We start from the raw sequence: 26,689 nt of genomic DNA on the forward strand, positions 1-26,689 counted from the left end.
GATGTGTATGCACCAAGCTGGTTGTGTGTTTGTGTGTGTGTGGGGGTGTTGTTAAATGATCCACTTAAAATTAGAACTTTATCTATATTTAGTTCATTTTTAAAAATTTAAAGGTTGATGTCCGTGCCTTCACGGGGTGACTGCTTCCCAGGGGTCCTCTGGGAAGGTGCGTGAGGGAGGAAAAGGGTCCCTCTGTGGACGGTGTGACTGGGGTGGCCTCACCTGTAGGGTCACTTCATGATGCTGGGCCATGGCACAGCCCACCTGCTGCAGGGTGTTCAGTTCGTAAAAGCACAAGCTGTCTTTTGTCCCTACTTCACCCACATAGGTGGTGGCATAGCAGGATGAAAACGTCCCAAGCCTGGAATGGAAGTTCATGCCCTTTTAGTACCCTCCCCCACCCCCGAGCTGAAATTCAGACTAAGAAATTTTAGATCCTCAATGGGGAGAAGCTGAGAAAAAGACTTTCATAAGCCACAAGAAATATTTTTCTCAAGAGGGAGAATCTTCAATATTCAAACCTCTCCAGGAAAACTGCTCCAATGAGCCTTGTGTTTGTGCAAATAAAACAGGGATTTTGAAATGGAGAGAAGTTTGAGACCCGGCCACTGTGGTGGGGAGAAGGCTGCTAGGTACGTGAGGCTTTGCGACTCATGTCTTCTGGGTGGTGTGTTTCCTTCTTAGTGAGCCATCCCTCAGTCTCTCTGAATGATCTTCACCTTAATTCTATTTTGTCCAGTCTTCATACTGCCCTCCCTTTTTCCTTTGGTTCCTGTTTGCCGAGGAGATCCATTTTCCTCCAGCTCTTAGCTGGGAGGGAGAACCTTTGTGCAGAGCTCGGAGCTATGCCTCTGTGCACTGGGCATGTGTCTCAGCTCAGGAGGGTCGGGGGTGATGGGGGAGGGTGGCTTCTGCTGCCTGCCAGACCCCTTGGACCAGTGTGAGTGCATTGCGGGGTGGGGTGAGCAGGGGCTGAGTGGAGCACATGAGAGGTTTTATGAGACTCTGGGCACCACCAAGACTCTCGGCCTCCGTCCTTTCTCCCTGGAACACACTTGTTGAGCATCCTCCATGGGCCAGGTACTGTGCTGAGCATCAGGGATTCAACAGCTAGCAAAGATGGATGCAGACTTTGTCATATCATGGATGACCCTGGCCATCAAATCAGTCACACAGAAGCAGGGAAAATTGAGTCTTGAACCAGTGCCTCCAAAAGAGGCACATGGTGCTACTGGCCAGGTGAGGGTGGGTTGCCCTGGTCTGGAGCCCTCTGGAGGTTCCCAGGAGGAAGGAGCATTGAGCTGAGACTGAAGGAGGCCCCAGTGGGAGCCAGGGTGGAGGTGGGGTAGAGGCAGGGAAGGGGGCGCCTTTCAGTGGAGCTAGGAGCCTGTGCATTTCATGAACTGCTGTGTGTGGAGCTCCAGGCACAGGGCTGACCTCTGGTGTGTGCTCAGTAAATAAAAATTGAGCAAGCGAATAGAAGGCCAGTGGGGCCAGAGCAGATTGCACAGAGGAATGTAGATTAATAGTGGGCTAGAGATGCTGGTGGGCCAGGCTTCTCAGGGGCTTGGTAGGTAAAGACACTGAAAACAAAACGCTGTTAATAATTATTCCTGGACAGTAGGATGTAAAATGGGCTGATCCTGGCAAACTGAGCTGTCTGGTCACCTCATAGGCCTCCCTAAGGATTTTAGTTTGTATCTGAGAGCAGTGGAAGGCCCCTCAAAAGGTTTTCTGTTTGGATGGAGGGGGTGGGGCATGGCTTGGGCACATTGGGAGCAGGTTGGTAACAGATTGAAGGTGAGTAGACAATTGCAGTGGGCCAGACAGCAGAAGACATGGCTTGGACTGGCGGCAGAGGTGGGAGCATAGAAAGAAGCAGTGGCAAGGAGGAACAGAATGGTTTGGAGAGAGATGTGTGCCGTAAGAATGGCAGGACAAGGTGCAGGGTTGCTGTGGCTCCTGAGGAAAGGGCAGTGTGAAGGCCTCAGACCTGGGCAGGAAGGTGTGGCTGGCTCAGAGGGAATGGGGAGGGAGCAGGTCCTGGAAGGGTGTGCAGTTTGGGCCGAGTTGAGATGTCCAGGCATGAATTTAAAGTGCTTCATCCGATGATTTATGAATTCTGAAATTAGGAGAGAATAATATAATTTCACTGAGTTCACATGCAACTTCTTGCTCCACTCCTCAGTTCTTCTACCTGCCCTTCCCTTAAACCTGAAATTTCACTAACTGAAACGAAATTGTTCCTCCGTTAAAGATAAATGTGCTTAAAAGCAAGCTGGAAAAGTGCTGTTTGGGAGGATAAACTTGGAAACACTAGTGAAGGAGAGAAAGCAGAATTGGGGTCTGGAGATGCCCCCAGAGCTGTCTGAAAAGCCAGGGTTCTTTGGTGAACCTCTGTCTGAATTTATAGCAGCCCTTATGATACATGTAACATGTAAACTTTTACTATACTGTTGGGCAAATAATGCCTCTGCTTTCAGATATCTGTAAAGCACCCCTCATGGTTTTGGAGTATGTGAGCTAGTATGGCCAGGGTGGGTGGTAACTTTGAAATGTGTTGGGTAATTGCAAAGAGCGATGCTTCTATGTCACCAGTTGGAAATGTTGATATGGCTTGGTCTTTCAGCCACCTATTAATTCATCCAAGAGAAAGGAAAAGCAAAGAGTCTTGGGTCATGTGGGACACTTAGAAGCCAGCAGTACTGTGGGCTATTTGATGAAGCCTGACTCTCTTGGTAGGAGTTACCTTGACTGCAGGTAACTGGGCTTGGTGAGCAATGCCGGTCGGGCCACTGTTGCCCTCTTCTGGTAAGGGGCTAATGCTACAGATACTCTGAGTTTTATAAGGAGGCAAACTCAAGCTCGGTCTTCGTTTTGGGGCAACCGTGCTGTGCTGTGCCAGCTGGCCTAAATCCCTATAGTGAAATGAATGTTTGGTTTAAAATGCTGGGTCCTCTGTTGGTTGTAATGTATACTCAGAGCGTGGATCCATGTTAGGGTCTAGCCTTATTTACAGTTTTGGCTGCAGGGACTACCTTGGATACCCATATCACTTTCCACAGTTGGGCCATGTTCTGCTTGGCAAAAAATAGTTCTTTCAGCCCTTTCTGTGCCTATGAAACCCTGTCTGGCTGTTTCATTAACTAACACATGTGTGAATTTGCATCATCGATAATGGCAGCAAACCCGAGGAATATGGTTTTAATCAAATTTTAGTATCTAATATCTCTGAAGTATTAGGGCAGAGAACATTATAGGGCTGGGATAAACAATTCATATTCAGTGGGGGCATGTTAGCATTTCTTGGTGACATATTTACACAATTCATAATTTAAAGATAAGTTTCTGTTACTTGGTTGCGTTTGAGAATATGTTCAAATAACTTATTCCATTGGGAAGGGACTGAGAATATGGGGTTACTTTGGTGGTTTTAACAGTTCCTGTTGGCTGGCCTAGTGCTTATTCTTTTCTGATCTGTCTTTAGCTGTGACCTCTCCTTCCCTGCCCAAAAGAGAAGCAAGCACTCAGGTGAACTAAGTGGGTTTTGCTCTTTAAAGGAATCCTGTAGTGAATACTTAGAAGGGAGATACTATTTTGTGAGGGATTCAATCACTTCCTCAATACAACTTTTTAAAATTTAGACTTAAAAATGACCAAATAAATAGTTGTTTGGCCTTTAAAACCTGAAGAGTATGACAGATAAACACTAGCTACTGTACTTGTTTTGACTATTAGAGATCTTAAGGTATAATGGGTTATACTATGTTGAGTTAGCATTGTACAGAAATTAACTGCCATATTGGTCTAGAAATGTTAAACTTAATTTTTCCCCCCTTTGTACAGGGGTAATGCACAGAATTAAATATGTAATGTCTTATCTACATGGGTTTGATTATAGAAACTAAAAAAGTATTCTCTAAATAATGAAAAAAAGAAGACAATGTTTCTTTCTTTGTTTTTTTTTGTTTGTTTGTTTGTTTTGTTCTGTTTTGTTTTTGAGGTACCAGGGGCAGGGGATTGAACCCAGGACCTTGTATGTGGGAAGCCAGTGCTCAACCATTGAGCCACATCGGCTTTCCTGAGTTAGTTTTTTTTTGTTTGTTTGTTTCGTTTTGCTTGTTGTTTGTGTTGTTTGGTTTTGGTTTTTTCTTTAGTGGGAACCAGAACCCAACCAGAGACCTCCTGTTTGGGAGGTGGGAGCTTAACCACTTGAGCCACATCTGCTCCCCATAATGTTTTTTAGTCAGATCAATTTGATATTTACAGTTCAGGGTAATTTTCCCAGAAATTTAATAGTCACAGAAAAAACATCAAACATGGTAATCTCATTAAGACATTAGTGATGCCTAAAAATCCTTAAGTATCTTCCCAACTATCCCTTTGCAAAGACCCCTATGCAAATAGCCTGAAATGAAAATGGTTAGATAACAAAGAGTTTCTCGAAAATGGGCAGAGCTGTCATGTAGATTTTATACAATATTCTCTATTCATTCATGTGTTCATTTGGGCCTTGTTAAGTGTTAATGTAATATAAGAATGCTGTGTAGGATGGAGGTAGCCATTGGTTGGCCAGGTGATGAATCATGTAATAGAATTGTTTTTATTACCAAATTAAACCCTAGTGCCATGGAAAAACCCTCAGTGACAACTTCTGGTAAAGAAAGACTAAGGGGACACTTTATAGGTCATTCTCGGCTGTTGGGAGGACCAGAACTACTCAGGGGCTCTCTGGCCAGGAGGTTTTGCAGTACTTAAGATTCTGAACTGTTTGCTCCTCTTTCTCCCCTTCCTCCTTGCCTTAGATCCCTGGGAATTCTCTAATGCCTGGGAATTCTGCCAGCTTCATGTAGTGATTATGGAGCAGGGCTTTTCCACCTTGACACTTGATGGTTTGGACCAGATTCCCACTTGGTGTGGGGCTGTCTTGAGCATGGAAGCATGGTTGGCACCACTCCTGATCTCTGTCCTCTAGGTGCCAGTAGCACCCTCAGCCCTATCGTGACAACGCAAAATGTCTCTGGACACGGCCACAGAATTGCCATTGATTAAGAACCACAATTCTAGATTCTGAATTATGTATTTCTTCTTCCTTAGCCCTGAATATTTAGGGGTAAATGGCACAGTCACACTTGATAAGTGCTTATTTATGGCACACAGTATTTTAGCCTGAAGATTCCTTAATTTAAGGAAGTAAAAGTGGAGAATAGATATCCTATTGAGGCCTAAGGCCCAAGGCAGAGTTCATCAGGAAGCATATACTGAAAATAAATTAATTTGACTTCTTTTTTTTCACCAAAGAAAAAATATTTAGTGCTACTCTTTGTTAAACTAAAAACAGGCATCATGAACTTTTATTTCATAGGTATAATTAACTGTACCTTTACACTTGTCCTTTTGAGGCTTGGAGGAGCCAGAGGAGGTAGGTAAGGGAAAGATAGAAGCAGAATTATAGGTGAGTAGAGACGAGGATGAGTCAAATCTGATTTGGAAAGAAGGAAAAGGAATTTGAGGGGAATAGATGAGAGACTGAAGGAAGGAAGGACTTTAGATCTTGAATGTCTTAGAAATCACTACCTGCTGCTTAACGAGTTGTAGGGTTCTCATTTCAAAATTGGTCACTTAATACCTACCAGGTTTTAAAGGCATTAACAGATGTATCGGTGTCCATGGATCTTTAGTTTCTCCTATTTGTAAATCTTCAGAGAATCCTTTTTTTTTTAAAGATTTCTTTCTTTCTTTCTCCTTTCCCCGGTTGTTTGCTCTCTGTGTCTATTCGCTGTGTGTTCTGCGTTTGTTTGCGTTATCAGGTGGCACTGGGAAACTCTTTTTTGTTGTGTCATCTTGCTGTGTCAGCTCTCCATGTGTGTGGTGCCATTCCTGGGCAGGCTGCACTTTTTTCATGCAGAGCAGCTCTTCTTACGGGGTGCACTCCTTGCGCATGGGGCACTCCTATATGGCACGGCACTCCTTGCACGCAGCCTCACTGCACGTGCGCCAGCTCCACACGGGTCGGAAGGCCCTGGAATTTGAACCCTGTACCCTCCATTTGGTAGACGGATGCTCTATCAGTTGAGCCATGTCTGCTTCCCAGAGAATCCTGTCTTAAATAGCCTTGTCAGGGGTATGGGAAGTAGTACATATATTTGGGTTTATAAAAAAAAAATGACCTGTGAATTATCACCAAGGATACATGAGATCAAGCAGGTGCCATGATCTGCTCCCTATCTCTGATTTGTAAGGAAAAAAAGATGGTTTCCTACTCTTCTTTTTCATTGTGCACATTGTGCAAGTTTGAAAGACATGGCCCTTACTTAAAACAAGGAATAATTATTAAATTGTTCAAAGTGTATGTACTTTCTAAATTTATATAATTGGAAGGTGATTTCAACAGTGATTCTTAACCTTGCCAGCAATGTAGAAACACATAGGGAGCTCTAAAATATACTGTTGCCCAAAACCCATCCCTAGAGGGTATAATTTAATTGGTCCGGGATAGAATTTGAACGTAGATTTAAAAAACAAAACAAAAAGAACGTGATTCTAACCTGCCTCCAAGGTTGCAAACCATTCTTCTAGGCCAGTGAGTCTCAAAGTGTGGTCTCAGAACCAGCAGTATCATCACCTGGGACCTTGTTAGAAATGCAAATTCTTGGCCCCACCCCAGGTCAACAAAATAATCTCTGAGGGTAGGTCCTAGCAATTTATAGTTTAACAAGCCCTCCTGGTGAATGTGATAGGCTCAAGTTTGAGAACCTCAGTTGGTGGTGCTTAGGTGACCTTGAATCCTGAGACTCAAGACTATGTAATGTTTGATGCTGGAAATACTACTCTGAAGTCAATGATATGGTCCTGGGAGTTCAACGTCGTTGGAGCAGAGGAATGCCTGGGAGATGTAACTTTCCACTGAGAGCCTTTATAAGGCTTAATTGCTAATGCGTAGGTAGCGGCTGATACTAAATTGTCCCTCCCACTCTTTTCAGCTCAGCTTTCAACCTCGCTCTCAATATTCTTAATTAATGATCCTCAGGTTCTGAAGCCATTTCATCAGGTGCCTCCTGTCCCAGCACGTTTCCCTTTTGAGCATTCCTTGCAGGGGATGTTATTCTCAGCAGTCAATTAGAAAAGGAAAGTAGAGGTGGCGCTACTAAACAAGTCCTGTGACCAATTAACCACCTCCCTTTATTCCTCTTTACAGTTCTCTAAAAATGGGTCAGAGGAAGAAAAACTCCACCCTTCTCAGCAGACCCCACCTGTGTTTGTCTAATGTTCTTCTGCCCCATTTGGTATTGCACTTTCCTGCCTTAGGCGTGCTTTGGTTGAAAATTCCCTTTGAACTCTTGTTCATTTTGTAGAAACTTCCCCAGTAATGAAAGTAGTTATAGGATTGTTTCCTGAGCTCTGTGAATCACAGTGGAGCAGGAAGGGAAATTCAGTGCCATACTTGGAGGTTCATTCTTGGTGAAAGCCAAGGGTTTAGGAGTGATTATGGTGGCTGTGAGGATTTTAAGAATTCTACTTGAATTTTTTCTGATTTGATACAGCAGGATCAGGGTGAAAGGTGAAGGGAAATTTAAACCTCTGAATTCTGTAATTGGCAGTAACAGTTTTTATTGCTTCATTTTCTATTTACAAGGAAAACACCTTTAATTAAGTCAATTCCATTGGATCAGCACCTTCCTTCGTAAAGTTCATAGAAATTTCCCAGGTTATTCCCTATCGCTCCCCTCACGTGCTGTCCCGCAGAGGCTTCTGGAATTCCCTGTGTGATGGGAATCCCCTCATATCACTGGGCACTTCCTGTTATGAGGTTCCCAATGTTGTTTGCTCTTATGGTTTTAGGCTCTCACTAAAGTAATTGAACACGGATTTCTGAACCAGAGTTCGCTTTAGGGAAGTATAGCTATGCTGTCTAGTACGGTAGCCACTACTACATGAGTGATTTAAATTAATTAAACGAATTAATAAAGTAAAAAATTTACACTGGCCACAGTTCAAGTATTCATTGAACATATGTGGCTCCTGGCCAAGGTATTTGACAGCCCAGATCTAGGACATTCCCATCAACATAGAAATTTCTGTAGACCTTGCTGGTCAAATTTGTCACTGTCATGCGTATTTCAGGCAAGAAACTTAAGTTCAGAGCCTGATTAGTTGGGATACTGGGACTGAGAACACCATTTGAGATTGAGAATTTCACCATTCGTTAACTACCCTATTTGTACATAACTACTATTTGTTAACTACTACTGTGCTCTGTTTGTCTTCCTTGAATTTACTCCTAACAGCTTCTCTGCAGGCATTATTGTCCCCGTTTTACAGAAGAGGGAACTGGGTTCCAGAGATGCCAAGAAACTTACCCCAGGCCATGTGGCTGGTAAATATTACATCTAGTGTTTGTACACCTATCGGCCTGATTTGAAGCCTGGCCTTTGTATCTTATAGTGTCTCTTAGAAGACAAGTTCTCTAAGTCTAGGTCTGCATCTTCTATGCTAAATAACCAAAGCCCAGTAACTGTCACTGAGTTACGTGGTAGAGGTGGCTAATGAATAGAATGCAGCATGCCAGAAGCAGATCCTTTCCTGTGTGGATTTCCTTACTCCTCCCTGCCAGAACAGTGTCTGTCATAATATTTACTCAGTTGTCTACTTTCTTGAGCTTTATGTCAATAGAGTTTGATCTCCTGGGTTGGGTGGTGAACAAATCACCTCCTGTGGTAGATCATTTCCTTTTTGGAAAGCCCTGCCCATCAGAAGTCTTCCTCCGGTCAAGCCAAAACCTGTCTCCTTACAGTTTCCCTGCTTTTGCCGGGTTCTCTTTCCCTTAAGGCTCTAAAGCACTAAAAAGGCTAGTTCTTCCACCTTTAAAAGTCCTGTTACTGTTTTATCCTGATTGTTTTCTTTTTTTTTTTGGGTTAATCACTCTACTTTCCTCATCTGATTCTCACGACAGGATTTTAAGTGTCTCTACTCTCCTGGTCACTCATTCTAATATATGACACAGTCTGTCTCAGTTTGTATATTGGGACTAATGAGCACTAAATGCGTAAAGCATAGCCAACATCTCACTTCTTCTGGCTGCTTCTGTTCAGGTAGCCTAAGGTGGAACTAACATCACCGATGGCCACAGCATCATGTTGTCTGCTTGTCACGCTCACTCTTGACTACAGACCATTTCAGTGCTTGAGCCAGTAGTTACTTTGGAGCCAAATGTTGGCCCTTACACTATATCCTTGTCAAATTCCATCTAGTTAGATTGGTCTCATCTCTCGGAGTCACAGATGTTGGCATCACTCTCCCTCCTGTGCAGCATTGTCCACCTGTTTGGTGAGCATGTCCACTGCATCTTCACCCATGTCGCTGCTGAAAATGCAGAACAAGACCGGGTCGAGGAGACGCCCATCTCCATATGTTGTTTGGCTGTTAATGGCCCCTGTAATTATGGTTGTTTGGCTGGCTAAGATTCCAACTAATTATTGTTTCATCCACCTCTGTTTTCTGTGCTTTTTTTTTTTTTATTCAGTAGACTCATTTGCTCATTCTTCTATTTGTTCAGTTTATATTTATTGCACTCCTGCTGTGTGCCAGCCCCTTCTCCAGTGCCTAGAAATAGAGATTCAGTGCCTAGAAAAAGAGGTTCAGTGCCTAGAAAGAGACCTTATATTCTAGTTGGCAAGATAGACAATAGATAAATCAAGAAATAAATATACAACATGCCAGGTGATAGGGGGAATGTTAGTGCAAACTTTGATAAGGTAGTTAGAGCATGTTTTTTCTGATAAAGAAACAATTGAGAGGTCTTTAGAAAAGTGAGGAAGGAGGTCTGTGGATACCTGGGGAAAGAATACTACAGGTAGAGGGGCGAACAGGTATAAATGCCCTGAGTGAGGATTGTGCTTGGCACATTTGAGAAACAGGAAGGAGACCAGCGTGGAGAAAGTAGCCATTGATAGGGGTGGAAAGGTAGCCAGGGGTCACATGGGCCATGGTGTATGGTCTTTGGTGTTTATCCTGAATTTGGGCACAAGGATGACGTGAAGAATAACTCTAGCTGCTATATAGGAAACAGACTATTAGTGGCCAAGAATAGGAAGAGGAGATGGGAGGCAGTTGAGGTTATCCAGGCACTGATGAGCAGCATGGTAGCAAGGAAGGTGTTAAGGAATTATTGAATTCTGAGTATGCTTTGAAGGTAGAATGGTTAGGTGTGCTGATGGATGGATGTGGAACATGCGAGAAGGTGAGGTACCAGTGATGACCCCGTGGTTTTGGGGCTGAACAGCTGCAAGAAATGGAGTTGATATTTACTAAGCCAACTAAGCTAATCCTGGTAGTTACAGTTTGAGGGTAAAATATGAGTAGTTTGGTTTTGGACTTGTTAAACTGTAAATGCCTAATGTACATACATACTAGTGGATATGTATAGTAGGCAGTTGAATAGATGCACTTGGAGTTGAGGGGGTGGTATAGGCTGTAGAAAAAAATGTTAGGCACCATCATCATGTGAGCTCTGAGACTAATGGGCATGTAGATGGCAACCAGGCGGTGTCTGAGGACTGAGCCCTGTCTGGGCTCTTTAGCATATAGAGGTCTATGCAGTGGGGTCAGGAGCCAGCAAAGGAGGCTGGGAAGTGGCCTGTGAGGAGGAAGATAATTCTGGAAAGCCTGTGAGAAGTGAAGGTTTCAAGGAGGGCATGAACCAACTGCTTTGTGAGATATCCTTGGGTCCAAATTCTTCAGCACTTCCTATTGCATTCAGGAAAGCGGCCAAAGGCTTTGAATGGGGCCACCTGGACCTTGGCTACCTCTCCAACCCCATCTTCTCTTACTCTCTGCCTGCTCCTCTCCTGCTGCTTCTCAGTAGAAAGGTAGAGTAACATGAAGATTGAGAACAGACTGTTGGGTTTGCCACACAAAGGGTGTTGGCAACCTTGACAAAGCTGCTGTGGTGAAGGGGTGTGGATAAAAGGATGTCATGGGGAACTTTGCCAGATTTCTGGCTGACACACGTGTATGCTTTGTCTACCACATTTCATCAATCGTGGCAGTGTAGGAACCTGCCAAAGAAGAAAATGAGGTTAGTTTTTCATCATTTGAATTTTCTTCTGGATACCATCTGTATTAGTCAGCGAAAGGGGTGCTGATGCAAAATACCAGAAATTGGTTGGTTTTTATAAAGGATATTTATTTGGGGTAGGAGTTTACAGATAACAGGCTATAAAGCCTAAATTACTTCCCTCACCAAAGTCTCTTTTCACCTGTTGGAGCAAGATGGTTGCTGACATCTGCGAGGGTTCAGCCTTCCTGGGTTCCTCTCTTCCCAGGTCTTGCTTCTTTCCAGGCTTAGGGTTCCTCTCCTCCCAGGGCTCTAGCTTAAGGCTTCAGCATCAAACTCCAACATCAAAAACCCTCAACTCTGAGGTGGAGGCGTCTTTGGGACATGGAGCTGCCCTGGATGGTGCTTCAGAGGTAATCACCGGACATTGTAAATCCTCACAGGGCCCACTGGATGGAATGGAGGAGAGTATGGGCCATGATGTGAACCATTGGCTATGAGGTGCAGAGGTGCCCGAAGATGTACTTACCAAATCCAATGGATGTGTCATGATGATGGGAACGAGTGTTGTTGGGGGGGGGAGAGAGGGGGTGGAGGGGTGGGGTTGAATGGGACCTCACATATATATTTTTAATGTAATATTATTACAAAGTCAATAAAAAAAAAACAAAAAAAAAAAACAAAAAAAAAAAACTCAACTCTGTCCTTTGCCGTGCCTTTTATCTGTGAGTCCCCACTCACCAAGGGTGGGTACTCAACTCCCTACTGACACAAAGGTTTACTTGATTAAGTAACCCATTAAACCTCTGAATCCAATATAATCTCATATACCCAGAGGAAAAGAGCACTTTGCAAACATAATCCAATATTTCTTTTTGGAATTCATCAATAATATCAAACTGCTACACCCTCCAATGAGGTGGTCAGTGGATTAAATGATTTATAGTTGCAAAACCCATCTTTATTTCCTTTTTGCAAAGTACAATACCATTTGTCCCTCTCTAGCCTGTCAGTGAATTCCTGTCCTGCTCACCGTTGTAGGGGTGGAACCATGCTGCAATGTCTGTTATCTCCATGCCCCGGCATAGATTTCTCTGAGACCAGTAATCTGAACTCATTTAAAAGACTCAGGATAGTTATATAATTTCCTTATCTGTTTTGAATTTTTACCCCTTCCTTTCCATTTCTTCTAGAGGCTATACTTAGATCAGTAGGTAGATCTCTTTTTCCCTTTGGATTTCTATCACCTTCTTCATCATCCTAAATCCAGGCAAACTTTGAAGGTCTGACTGGTTATGATGCTCAGTGAGGCATTATACCTGTGGTTCTCAACTCCGGATGCATATCACATTCACCTCTGGAGGGCTTTTGTGGGTTTTTTTTTTCTCTTAAAAGAAAATTATAATTTAAAGGAATTATTTTCTTATAATTGTGATAGAATTGTGGTTTGCTTTATGAATTTTAGAATTATAGTATATTCTGGTGAGCCATCATCTTCCATTGTGATACATGATGAAACCAAATCAGATAACTTTTTTCTTCCTTTCTTTTGTAACCTCAAAAAAAACCTCCTGTGTTATACAGTGAAAGCTATGAGTAGTGCTCAGTGATACATATGGGCCTAGATTGGTGGTTCTCAAACTTGAGCATGTGTCTCCATACCTGGAGCACTTTTAAGCCATAGGAGGCTGGCTCTCACTCTGAGAATTTCTGATTGGGTCCATGGGACACAAGAATTTCTACTTCAAACAAGCTGTAGGAGATGTTGCTGCTGCTGGTATTTTGAGAACCGATGGCCTAACCTGAGGCCCTGGAGATGGCTCCAGGGGGTAAACATTTTTAAGGTTGTATACACAGAGAGCTTTCCTGAACTGGCAGCACCTGGATAAGAACAGCCAAGGGCAGAGCTGATGCTGGCCCTTGCCTCTGCTGGCCTCTTGAGCCCCACAGAAGTGGAAGCTCCTGTGTGCAGCAGGCCGAGGGACTCATCCTTCTGAGGAGGTGCTTTGGTTTGCCACCGTTTGCTTGGATTCTCTGTGCCCTGCTGCAGAGGTTACATGGAGGCCCACCAAAGTTAGCTGGAAGGCAGTGTCCATACCCAGTTTAGAAGAGCAGATGTGGTGCCTCTTACTAGCAGTACTTACACAATATTACTATTCCAGGAGAAATTCAAATTACATTAAGTGATTGAGCAGGGAGTACCTGTCCCAGCTTTATCTGGAAAATTAGGTTTGAAAGTAGGTGAATGAGAGGATTCCAGAGGGAAAAATATTGAAGTGGGGGATTCCTTAAATTATTTTCTTTTTTACATTTAGTAAAATAAGTGGAATTGCCCCAAGTCATCAAGAATCACCCAAATATTTATTGAAAATGTTTTGGTCCTATCCAAGGAGGTAGGGAAATGATGCCACTTGTCTTTCAACATTTTTTCTCTTTTAGGAAATCTCTTTTAGGACAACTTATGAAAGTACACATTGATCATTAGGAGGATATTTATAGTTGTTCTTTTAGGAAAAACTCATGTCTAATTAGTCATAAATCTGACTTATAAATTAAACTCCCTTTCTTTTATGTCAAATTTCTTCAGGAATATGAAGAATATTTTCTAATATTTTAACTTAAGAGAGTTTAAATTCAAACTCATAAGGCAAAGTCTCTTGATAACACATGGTGGATACAGTTGTAAACAGAATTTGGGGGGACTAACACCTCTCTCCAGCTATTGTCTCACAGTCTTCATCTTTTGATTCTTAAGTGGTTGGCCATAATTAGGACCTGAACCCACTCTTGACCCGGGTCTAAATGTTGGGGTGTTGCATGTGAACATTGCTACTTTTCCATCCACTTAAGGCCCTTAGGTCAAGTTCCCTGAAGACAAGTAGGTAATGATTTCCACCAGCTTATCTTTTTAGTTCATGCTCTCTGTTGCAGAAATACGTGAAAGAAAAGTTTGTATGTTTACCTTGTAATCTGGTTTGATTACAGGCCATCTGCTGTATGGCCAGAGTAAAACTGCAAAAGATGTAGGAGGCATTTATTTACTCTTACGAAGGATAGGTGGAAACCTGTGCTTCACCTGTTCTTAAATATTATGGGTTTCGTTTTAAATGCCCAGAAATTTGAGGCAAGAATATTTTCTGCCTTTTCTTTTTTTTTCTTTTTTTTTTTTAAAGGAGGGGCAGCCAGTGTTCTTTCTTGAGCCCTTTATATGCCTGGCATAGTGCTGAAGTTGTTCCTGCATCCTCCATGGAATCCTCCAGACAGTCCCACAAGGTCTTTTTTATTCTTGTCCCCATTTTGCATTGGAGCTTGCCCAAAGTCTCAGAGCCTTTGAGGGACAGGGCAGGGGTTTGTGCTCCTCCTGGTGCAGTGGCTGTGTACAGGCCCTGGGAAAGTGTCTAAAGAACAAAAATCAATTCTTACCTTTCAGAGGCAGCGACCAACGCAGGGCTTGTTTCTAACTGCACGCTTCATGGAATGATAGGTTTTAGTTTCTGATTGAGCCTGGAATGCTACACACAAGTTCCCATGGCAAATGGCAAATTTAAGCAGCTCTTCATAATACTGCTCTGGGTAGGCCACTGCTTTATTCCCAGCAGCACTTTGCTTCCCTTCCCAAATCTTATCAGGGAAGACTGTTATGGACTCTACTGGCACTAACTCTGCTCAGAAAAGCAAACAAAACTCTCACTTGGAGACTGGAGACAATTTACTGAAGGAATGTCAGCCTCTTACTCTGTTTTTCCTCCTTTTAGAAGCTGTCATCAAACCCATTAGTTCTCCTTTCCCTCATCTTTCTTTTTCATTCCCTTGTGATTATTCCTTTAGCCATGTGGAATCTTTTCCCAACCACAGCAATAAATCTGTTGAGAAAAACAAAGGACCTCCCTAACCTGTAGTCAAATTCCCAACAGACACAAAAACAGGAGAGAAACTGCCTCCCCTCCCAATCACTTCCACCTCAGGCGAGTCACATCCTTCCCTGCATCTCTTTCCACCATGAAAACTTGAACTCAAAGACCTGGACATCCTTTTGCAGGTGTTCTGTCTAATGGGTGATTAAGTAAGTCATCAGCTGGGACTTTTGTGTGAGCAGCTTGTTCCACGTGAAGGTGGGAAAAGAAACATTTGGCATGGCCCAGTGGCCCTCGTCGCCCGTTCTGTGTTGGCGGCATTCTGTACATGCACAAGGCAACCTTAGGTGGCAACCATGAGCTTAATTCCGCCGTGTGCCTTGTTCTGAGGATAGGGCACAGATGAAGGACAGATAATGTTTCCTAGAAAGAGGACAAGGCAGAGAGTTAAGTTTTCACCAATGATTTCTCTTTCATTCATTTAACAGACCCACATCAGTCCCATCTTCACTGTGCCTTCTGTTACTACCCACAGGTTTACTAGAAGGCAGCCCCTCTCAGGATGCCACCCAGTGGGAGACGGAGGTGTGTAGTCAAGTGGCTGCCAAGACTAAATGTGCCCACCGAGGTTCACACAGCAGGAAGGGTACTCTCCTCTGTCCTAAAATAGCTGTGGGTTTTATTGCCATGCTTAGATAGCCCATATTGGACTGGTGGAGGGCAGAACACCAGGGCAGACTCAATGTGGTTATTTTATAACCAAAGGAGAGCAACCATTATGTGTGCAAATAGAGCCCAAGTAAATAGAGCCCAAGTAAACCAAAACACACATCAGTAAATGGACTCTTAAAACTGAAGGCACCTTGGAGGAGACTGAGACTCTTCACCTAGAGGGGAAGTGGTGGGGCAGTCAGGAGAGAGTCACAGCCTGTCTCCCATTTCTCATCAGAGGGTGTCTTTCTCCAAGCCTTCTCTGCATGCAGTGGTCTCCATCTCAGGCTGGCCTAATTCTCTTTCTAAGATTATGGGATATTTCTTGTATCTGGCGTGACAAGTGTCACCAAAAAACAGCCACGATCACCAGGGACCTTGTAAAAGGCAACAAAAGCTTTTACTTCCTCAGTGCTTCTAGAACCCTGAGTAGTAAAGTTCCTACCCCTCTGGTTGGCATACGGGTTAAATGCAGTGATGGAGAGAAGGGGCTGGACACAGTGGCTGGCACTCAGTTGTGTTCAGTGACTATTGAGATTGCCAAGCTTTTTGCCACGACTGAGTTTTTGTTACTGGGTAAGTGGGTACACCAGTAGGATGGCTCTTCATGCTTCCATCCCCTGGCCGGCCAATGGTCTGTTGTACTTGCCATCCAAAAGGTAGGATGGGTTATCTCCCTGAACGTAAACTCCAAACCTGGATTTCTTGAGCCAACATTTTACATGAGGAGCAGATCAGGGAATTATGCTGAAAAAGTATTTGCATTGACTTCTCTTCAGCTTTTAGCTCTCTGCTTCAGGATTGTTAGTGGGATGGTGAGGGTGGAACTGAGATTCTGGGATGTTGGAGCATAGGTTTCCAAACCACCTCAAGAGCCCAAGGCAGTGGGCGGAATGCGGGGTGGGGAGCCCTGTAATAGTTTCCAGTAGGGTGAACCAGGTGTGTGTTTTCCTTCTCCCCTGCTGTCTTCCCTTTAGAAGTCTGTTTTTAACAGTCAAATACTTCGTGCAGTAGAACAGTGGTTCTCACCTGGGGCTGATTTTGCCCCCCAGGTGACGTTGGGCAGTGTCTGGAGACAGTTTGGTTGTTGCCGGCGTGTGTGGTGGGGGCGAGGCACTGGCATCTAGGGCTGCTGCCAGACACCCTTTAGCATACAAGGCAGCCCATGACAGTTAGCTGCCCCTAACGTCATCGTGCCACTGTTGAGAAACCCTGCTCTGGGCTCCATGACAAAAGCAGTAGGTATTTTATTACCCTCATCTAGAAGTGACCGTGAAGAAATTACTCTTTGTTGTTTATTTATTACCAGAAAGAGCGATGAAGTTTGCGTGTGTGTGTGTGTGTATAATGATCCCCCAACTATTACCTGGTTTATAATTAACCTTCTCATACAGCAGGCCACTTTGTTTGTTTAGCTTCATATACATGTCCTGTACTTTTTTTTTTTTGAAGGAGGTACAGGGGGTTGAAGCCGGGACCTCATGTGTGAGAAGCAGGCATTCAACCACTGAATTATACCCACTCCTCTCATGTTCTTTTTTTTTTTTAATCCCCCCCCCCCCTTGTGGCTTGCTTGCTGTCTGCTCTCTGTGTCCATTTGCTGCACACTCTTCTGTGTTTTTGCTTGTCTCCCTTTTTGGTTGCATCACCTTTTGCTGAGTCAGCTCTCTGCAGAACTTTGCAGCACTTGTGGGCTGGGCAGCTCTCTGCAGTGTGCGGGCGAGCTTGCCTTCACAAGGACCCCCCGGGATGTGAACCGAGGGCCTTCCATAGGAAGACGGGAGCCCAACTGATTGAGCCACAGCCGCTTCCCTTTTGTGTTCTTTTTACTTGGAGGGCACACCAAGAAATAGCACTAATCAAAACTACATACTCTATGAGGATGTTACTGAGAATATATTTATACTGGAATAGGTTATAATTATCTACCTTGGCATTTTCCACATGGAAATTATTGCAGCTACACTAGATGGGCTGTAACTTTGGGACCTAGATCTGCCCAGTCATAACCTTTGTGTTATGTTAACTCTTCTTTCTTCCTTTCTTTTTCTAAAGATTTCTTTTATTTATTTATCTCTCCCCACCCCTTTGTTGTTTGTATTGCTGTGTCTGTTCATCTTCTTTTATTTCTTTAGGAGGCACTGGGAACCTAACCTGGGACCTCTGATGTGGGAGGGAGGTACCTAATCGCTTAAGCTACCTCTGTTCCCTGCTTTGTTGTATCTGTCATTATGTTTTTCCTCTTGTGTCTCTTGTTGCATCATTGTGTTGTGTCAGCTTGCTGTGCCTGCCCATCATGCTAGCTCCCTGTCCTGCTCATCCTCTTTCAGGAGGCACCGGGAACCTCTACCCCCTGCTTTGTTGTGTCTCTCATTATGTTTTTATTCTTGTGTCTCTTGTGTCAGCTTGCCACGCCTGCCTTTCACGCCAGCTCACTGTCTTCTTTAGGAGGCACTGGGAACCAAACTGCAGACCTCCCATGTGGTAGGCAGGAGCCCAGCCACTTGGGCCATATCTACTTTCCTAACTTTTCTTTCCAAGAAGAATCTTGCCCTTTGGTCAAGAGTAATCCCTTAGAACAGGGGTTCTTAACCTTTTTTGTTCCATGGACCCCTTTGCCACTCAGGTGAAATGAATACTACTGTAATTTATTTATTGCATACATTCATAAGTAATGGAAATGCTAGATTTCAGTTAGAGGTTAGAGGAAATAAAGACGATAAGTTGATTGTTTTTCAGTTCAAACTTATGAACCCCCTGAAATCTGTCCATGGACCCCTGATTAAGAACCCTTGCCTTCGATAGTCTTTTAGCTGAAATGGGGTGGCCCCTCTTTAGGCAGATGTCCTTGGTACAGTCCTGGGTTTCGTAAGATGTCAATCCTGCCCACAGCCCAACTCTTAGCCCTAAGGTCCCCCTTTTAATTGACACCATGGAATACTTGCATTTCTGGTGCTTGCTGGGGAACACAGCATATATTTTACTGCCTTCAAATGGTGGTTTTTCTGGGGAGTTAAGTATTTTGGAGGACTGTCTTTTAGGTTAGGACTTCTTAGTTCTTTCCACCTCTAAAAGCAGAGAGGGGGGAAACGGACTTGGCCCAGTGGTTAGGGCGTCCGTCTACCACATGGGAGGTCTGCGTTCAAACCCCGGGCCTCCTTGACCCGTGTGGAGCTGGCCCATGTGCAGTGCTGAAGCGCGCAAGGAGTGCCCTGCCACGCAGGGGTGTCCTCCGCGTAGGAGAGCCCCACGCGCAAGGAGTGCCTCCCATAAGGAGAGCCACCCAGCGCGAAAGAAAGAGCAGCCTGCCCAGGAATGGCGCCACACACACTTCCCGTGCCGCTGAAGACAACAGAAGCGGACAAAGAAACAAGACAACAAGACGCAGCAAAATAGACACAGAGAACAGACAACGGGGGAGGGGGGAGGGGGGGGATTAAATAAATAAATAAATAAATAAATAATCTTAAAAAAATAAAAATAAAAGCAGAGAGGGAACTTGAACCCTGAGATGTCTTGTGGGAGAAGTGGGCGATCCCAGCACAGTGAGAAGTCTGTTTTAAGGTTATAGTGGTTAATAGTTTGGTCTGAGTTCAAATCCTGATCTCGGTCTTTACTAGTATCACTTGATTTTCTTTGGTTCCTTTGCATGTATGTTCAAATGAGCATATGTGAAAAAATGGAATTTTTAAAAAATTTCTTCCCTCCGTTTACCCTGTTGTCTTTTCTCTGTGTCCATTCACTTTGTGTTCTTCTGTGTCTGCTTGTATTCTCATTAGGTGGCTCTGGGAACTGATCCTGGGACCTTCCAGAGTGGGAGAGAGGCAATTACTCTCTTGTGCCACCTTAGCTCCCTGTTCTGCTATATCTTCTTATTTTCTCTCCTCTGTGTCTCATTGCATCATCTTGCTGCACCAGCTCTTTGTGTCTGCCGGCACTCCTGTGGGGGGTAGCTTTCTTGTGTGGGATGGCATTCCCATGCAGCGCAGCTCTTCTGCACGGGGTGACATTCCCTGCATGGGCCAGCTCAATGTGTGGGCCAGTTTGCCCTCACCAGGAGACCCTGGGCTGCGAACCCTGGACCTCCTGTATGGTAGATGGGAGCCCAACTGGTTGAGCCACATCCGTTTCCCAAAAAAGTGGAATTTATTGGAGAGATGGAAACAGTGGGCTTTCACTGTTTTCCTGTACCCTTGTTTCAACATGGTACCCCACCGTGGCAGTTTCCATAGCTGAGCTCGTGTTACCTCTGTTCAAGCACAGAATCAGCCTGCCCAGGGAAGGGATCCAAGTGGCCCAGCTCAGGATCGTTGCATCAGTCACCTGGAGCTAAGGTGGTGAAATTTTTATAGCAAACACAGCTGCCATCACTCCCAAGCGAAGGGCAGTGAGTTCCAGGCTAGGCAGCCTAAATGTGTCACCACATGGGCCTGGAAGTGAGGTTCTGAGAGGCCTCCCACAGGGTAGATTTCTTTAAAGAAATTGGTGGCAGTGGGCTTTGGAGTCCTCCAGACTTGGATTGGGTTGCCAGGTCTGTCACTAAGTACCTATGTAATCTCCAGTTCTACCTCCCTACCTGTGACATACGAATAATAGTTGTGCTTCCTCCCAGGTTATTGGTGGAGATTAATGCCTGAACCCTAGGCACTCTGAGAATGGCACTGAATTTTTTTAATCTCCAGTTTTTCTTTAAAACTCACATATTTTTGTTTCAGGCCATACCATTTGCAGTTTGTCTTAACATGAAAATAGTAAATATTTTTCCTAAAACATTTTAGTAAAATGAATACTCCAGGCAGATGAAAGACTTAAAAGGCAATGTCTTTCATGAAGCTCTTTGGGAGAAATATCCTTCTGGATTTAGTATCAGGAGTGGTTGAGTTATCCTCAGCAAGGATTCATTTGCATCGTATGGACTCTGTGCTTAGTCTTTTGTGTTTGCGAAGTTCTCAGCCTTCTGAACCTGATCTTGAGATGAATATGTGTATGAGGAATGTACCATTTTCACCTTTATTTTACCATTGTGTAAAACTAGAAGACAAGGGCTCCACCTCTGTAGATTTGAGAAATACCTTCAGGTAGTTTGCAGGTTTTGGAACTCCTAGGAAAGAGAGGAGAAATAACCCACATGCTTAGTGGGCAGGAAGTGATCAGCACATCAGTTTGCAGGGAGGTAACCTAGGATCCTTGACTCCCCCTTTTCATAGTATAAAAAATGACTGGCTGTGACTAGTGAGGAGAGAGTTCTTGCCACCCTGGAATAAGGAATAAGGGAAGTCATTTTGTGCAGTGCCCTGGCTGCATGGGAGCTTCCTTGCCCCAGTTCAGGGAACTGACGGGTACCGGTTAGCCTACATCTCAGAGCTCATTTGTTACTTCACTCGTTCTTTCATTAAAGGGAGGTATTGACTGAGCTGGCACTGTGGTCACCGCCGGCAATGCAAATTGACTGAGGTACACAGCCTCTCTCCACAAGGAGCTGTCTAGCATGGGAGGCCTTTTTGTGCACCCATCGTTAAATTCTCAAATAAATGCAACAATGAATGCAGCCTGTGAAGAAGTTGCCTCGTTTAGAGGAGGGAATGACAAGCTGTTCAGAAATGCTTCCCAGAGTCAGTCTTATGCCTGCTAGGTTTTGAGTATGCAGAGGAGTTCACCAAGCATGAGAGCAGCAAGGGTGTATCCTAAGCAAAGGGTGAAAACAGCATTGCAGACTGCAGTGGGTGACGCAGGGCCAGGCAGGGCTGATCCGAGGCCTGTGTGTTCTCCTGGGAGCTGTGCCTGCCTGCCCGCCTAAGGCAGGAGTGGAGGGATCCGGTTTGTACCGCAGAGATGGCTCTGGTAGTGGCGACACGGGTTCTCCCGAGAGACTGCTGCGAGTGCCTGCAGTTGTCCACATGGGAGATGGCGTGTGCAGTGGGGCAGGGGTGGGCTTACTTGAGAGCGCCTTAAGAAGTAAGATGTACATGATGTGGTGACTAATGGGTTGCGGAGGGTTAGAGAAAGGGAGGAGTTAGGGTGACTCCCAGGTTTTTGGCCGAAACCCCTGGGTGGAGGGGGTTGAAGCTGGACCCGGAACCCTGGACTGTTGACTCACAGCCAGAGCATTGCCTGGGAAGCTTTTTCTAGTTGCATTTGGGCTGTGAGAGAGAGAACTTGACCTGGGTAAAATGACCAGCTCTGGCCTAAGAAAGAAGTGGGAGTTACTGTGTTGCTCCTCTCTGGAGAGAGCTGGAAAGTCTTATCTTCTGAGAGTGGAAATAACCTCCTCCTAATTAAGGAGGAGGAGCGTGAAGGGTGTGCTGCTTTCAGTGGTAAGGTTTTGTGTTTTTTTTTTCACTTCTGTTTACTCATGAGAAAAGAAGCACAGCTCTGAGAGCAGGGAACTTTGGAAAGGCAGCCTCCCTCTGCTAGATGGGGAGTTTGAGAGAACCCACGCTGGACTCCTGAGCACAGCCAGGGAGAGCCCCTGTGGGGGAGGGCCGCATGGGGGCCAGAAACCCCGGGAAAGTTTGATTGCCAGAGGAAGATTCTTTGATTTGTTTATTATAAAAAGATGATAATCCATCTGTTTATAAACAAAATTAGACTAAGTAAGAGTGTTCAAAGTAACAAAATGGTGAGGAAATACCAAATGGAACCTTCCTATTTACTTTTTGGAGAGTTACCATTGCATAGTCTCAGTTCAAGTTATTCAAGCATCACTATTATTCTTCAAAATGATTTCTCTTACTGAAAAAGAGATAACAGGGAAGGTGGTTCAGCCTGAAGAGCCAGGAATCCCCAGGAAGAGGCACGTGAACACCTGCCTGCTCGGAAGGCTCTCGGCCTTCCAGGGGCTGCCCAGGACTTGGGGGAAGAAGCTGCATCTTTATTTTGACCAAGTTCTAACAAATTTAATTTTCCTTATCTTATGAATGTAGGATACAACCATAACAGTAATATTTGTCAATATTAGAAATCACAGATCTTTTCATATTATAGTTGTTTTAGAGATCTGAAAATGCCATCACTGTTTTAGATTTACAGTGATTATTAGATCTCCCTCTATTTAACGAGATCCAGTGCCTTAATAAACAAGTATATACAACCATATCATGACTTTCTTTTAAAACTATTTTGATTACTATACTTTAAAATAATTGGTTTTCTTTCCAATCATGTGTTTTATTTTATGCAGTTAAAAAATACAGGGGGAAGCGGATGTTGCTCAGGTGACTGGGCTCCCGCCTATCACACGGGAGGTCTGTGATTTGGATCCCGGAGCCTCCTAAAGAAGATAGCGAGTTGGTGCAATGGGCAGGCATGGCAAGCTGACACAACAAGAGATACAAGAAGAAAAAACATAAGAAGAGACACAACAAAGCAGGGAGCAAAGGTTCCCACTGCCGCCTAAAAAAGACAGCAAGTAGATGTGACAAGCAGGAGCAGTGAGCTGATGCAACAAGAGATGTGGGGAGGAACATAATGAGAGACACAACAAAGCAGGGAGCGGAGGTGTCTCAAATGATTAAGTTCTTCTCTCCCACATCGGAGGTCCTGGGTTTGACTCCCAGTGCCTCCTAAAAACAAGGAAGATGAACAGACATAGCAAGTGAAAAACAATAATGGAGTGGGGAGAAATAAATAAATCTTTAAAAAAAATACATACATACATATATATGGTGTGGATGTGGCTCAAGCAGTTGGGTGCCTACTTTCCACATGGGAGGTCCTGGGTTCTTTTTCTGGTACCTCCTAAAAAAGAGAGACAAACTAAGCAAAAACACCAAGCAAGGGAAGCAGATGTGGCTCGAGCAATTGAGCTCCCACCTACCACATGGGAGGTCCCTGGTTCAGTTCCTAGTGCCTCCTAAAGAAGACAGAGAGCTGGCATGATAAGCAGGTGCAGCAAGCAGGCACAACAAGAGACACAAGAAGAAAAACATCATGAAAGACAGAACAAAGGAGAGAACTGGAGGTGGCTCAAGTGATTAAGTACCTCTTTCCCACAACGGAGGTCCCGGGTTTGGTTTCCAGTACCTCCTAACACAGCAAGTGCAAACAACAAGGGGGTGGGGAGAAATAAATCTTAAAACAACAACAACAAACCCGCCTTCCACTCCCAGTTTAGTTCCAGGTACCTCCTAAAGAGAAAACAAGCGGGAGCGCAAATGGTGAGTAAAAACAATGAGCAAACAAAAGAGGGAGAATATATGTATTCTGGGTAGGTTTCATCAGCTTTTCACAGCTGGCTAGAGGTCCATGGCACACAAAAGGTTAATAACTCCTGGCTAAGATCATGTAGTTGTGGCATGTGACCTCCACCTGGTGGCAGCATACTCCTTGAAGGTTAAATATATAATCAACAGTTGTGAAGAAACTTTAAAAATAACAATATACTTGATTTTGGTTTTCAAACGTTTTTGACCACAACCCACAGTAAGAACTAGGTTTTGCATCATGATTCAGGACATTTATACATAAGTTTCACAGAACAATCCTTGGCCTTACTGTGAGGCACGATATTTTCTAGTCCATTCCAGTATTCTTTTTGGTTCTCTTTCATTAAAATAAAATACTGGTTATAACACCCTAAACGGCAGAATAGTGGGTCAAAGTGCTCAGCCTGACAAGGCCTTTACTCTTCTCTTGATGGTCCTGGGGTTGATTTTATTTTGGGCTTTTATGACTAGAGCTGCTGTGAACTTTTGCATACAAGTCTTTGTGTGCATGTATGCTTTCTTCTTTCTTGGGTAAATACCTGGAGGTGGAATTGCTGGGTCAGTGGGTAAATTATGTTTATTGGAAACTGCCAAATTGTTTGCCAAAATGGTTGAGCCATTTTACTTTTCCAGTAACAATGTGCAAGAGTTCGGTTTCTCCACATCATTGCCAACATTTGGTGTAGTCCCTTTCATTTCAGTTATCCTGGTGGGTGGTAGGTATAGCTCTTAGTGTTTTGCTGGTGGGGTTTTATTAGGAGATACCAGGGATTGAACCCAGGTTCTCATGCATGGGAAGCAGGTGCTCAACCACTGTGTACACCCGCTCCCCTCCTAGTGCTTTTAATTTGCATTTGCCCCCTAACTAATGATGTCGAACACATTAGCTGTTAGCTCTTTGTGTATCTTAATTGTGAAGGGTCTTTTTATGTTTAGGGTATTGTTTTTTATAGTGACTTGTAGGAGTTCTTTACATATTTTAGATGCAGACCTTTATGTCAGATATATATATTATGCATATTTTCTCCCCATCTGTGGCATACATATTCATTTTATTAGTGGTATTTTTTGATGAGCAGAAGTTTTAGATTTAACAAAGTCCAATTTAATAACTCTTTCTTCTATCGTTAGTATTTTCTGGGTCCTGTCTAAGGGATAGGGAAGATAGTTTTGACTTTTATATTTAGGTGTAGGATTCATCTCAAATTAATTTGAGTATGGTGTCAGGTAGGGGTCAAGTTTCTTTTTTTTTCCCCCATGTGGATATCCAGTGTTCTGGCACTATTTGTTGAAAATACTTCCTTTTCTCCAGTGAATGATAACATAGAATTTAAAACAAAAAGGTCTGTTCAGCCAAAGAGGTGCAGAATTTACTTTTCCCTGTCGTCTGTGAACTACCCCCCTGGGCCCCTGAGACCATCCATGGCCTTCAGGCTTAGTCTATTCCTTTCGAGATTAATTTGTCTAGAGTTATTTTGAGATGCTCAGAAATTACTTTATAAGGTGTGAGGATTTGCAAAGCTGCACCTTTTTATAGGGTCCATAGCTGTCCTCTGTAGCCACTAACCACATGGATATTTAAATCATATAAAAATAATTAAAATTACATTATATTAAAATAAATTTAAGTTAAATAAAATTAGAAATTTATTTTCCCAGGCACTGGCCACATTGCAGGTGCTCAGTAGCCACATTTGGCTGTTAGCTTGCCTGCTGAACAGCCTGTCTATAGAGAAGTGCTGGAAAGCAGTGGCCTATGGAGTGAGAAAAAAGGTGGGCTCTGTACATGTTGTAGCATATTTTAATGAAACTTCCTTAGTCTTGAGCATCCTCATCCAGCTTCTACCTTCTCCTCCTTGGTTCTTTGTCATTCTTTCTTGCTTCACTTTCCATTATTTCGTCTGTCTACATTTGCAATAGCTTATATCTGTTTTTTCCTACCTAGAAGAAAGAATTCCCCTGGCTGACCAAGTACTAATTCTTTTCTGGAGCCCACCCTGGCCTGAGCTCCTTAACTTCTCTCAGTGTTTGCAAGTCTTCCAGTTGCCTCTGGCTGCCGGGCTTCCCCCTTTGAGGTGTGCCCCAGAGGTATTTTGCCTTTTACATCCTGATTAAAGTTGTATTTCTCCTTAGGGTGCCGACTATCAAGTTAAACTTGTGAAAAGGAGTAGTAGTTACAACCATAGCCCCGTCCCATTTTCATATTTCTGTTTAGTAATGAACTTCGTTGCTGTTCTGTCATTAGCAGCCACACAGGGATTTGTGAGGGTCTCTCTTCTGTTTGCTGGGCGTGAGCCGCTCGGGCACCAACTCTGCCACTCATGTCTTTCAGTGTGGGAATTTTGCTGTCCTGGTGGATCTTCACGTATTACCTCAAGGTTTGAACAAAGATACCAGCTGGTTTTCTGAACAGAAGAAAGAGGTAAACCAAACTGTTTCACCATTTCATTGCAAGTAGCCACTGCTGGAAGAAATACTAGCTCTGTACAGCTTTTGTTTTTATTATGGGTGGGAAAAAGTACTATGAGTGGTATTTACCCTTGAAAAACAAGCATTTGTATTCCCAATGGTAGCCCTTCCCTTAGACTGACACCCATTTTTCCCCTCAGAAATGGCCTCCTCCAGAAATTTCATGTGCTACTTAAATCAGAAATTTCCTACTCCTTTGTTTCTGAGGGAGGGGTGTTCTATATTAAAAAAAAAAAAAAAAAGACAACTTTAAAGCAGCTCTTCTAGGTAAGCAGGGATTTGACCTGACTGGTCATGAAGGGAGGGGTAAGCACCTGGGGCAGGTGTGCAGGTTAACACAAGGCTGAGCTCTCCACCTGCCTTAAGTCCTCCCCTCTGCACTTTCATCTTCCCCA

At 43.9% G+C, this 26,689-nt stretch overlaps 1 protein-coding gene across 1 annotated transcript in view; it reads left to right on the forward strand.

The window, feature by feature from the left end:
- Positions 1-26,689, forward strand: part of SLX4IP (SLX4 interacting protein) — a 186,987-nt gene that overhangs the window by 85,200 nt on the left and 75,098 nt on the right. Inside the window, 1 exon segment of the mRNA XM_004461828.5 lies at positions 26,158-26,247. Within this exon segment, the coding sequence (XP_004461885.2) occupies positions 26,158-26,247 (90 nt within the window).

Source organism: Dasypus novemcinctus, chromosome 24 (genome assembly GCF_030445035.2).
Source record: "Dasypus novemcinctus isolate mDasNov1 chromosome 24, mDasNov1.1.hap2, whole genome shotgun sequence".
Taxonomy (NCBI): Eukaryota; Metazoa; Chordata; class Mammalia; order Cingulata; family Dasypodidae; genus Dasypus; species Dasypus novemcinctus.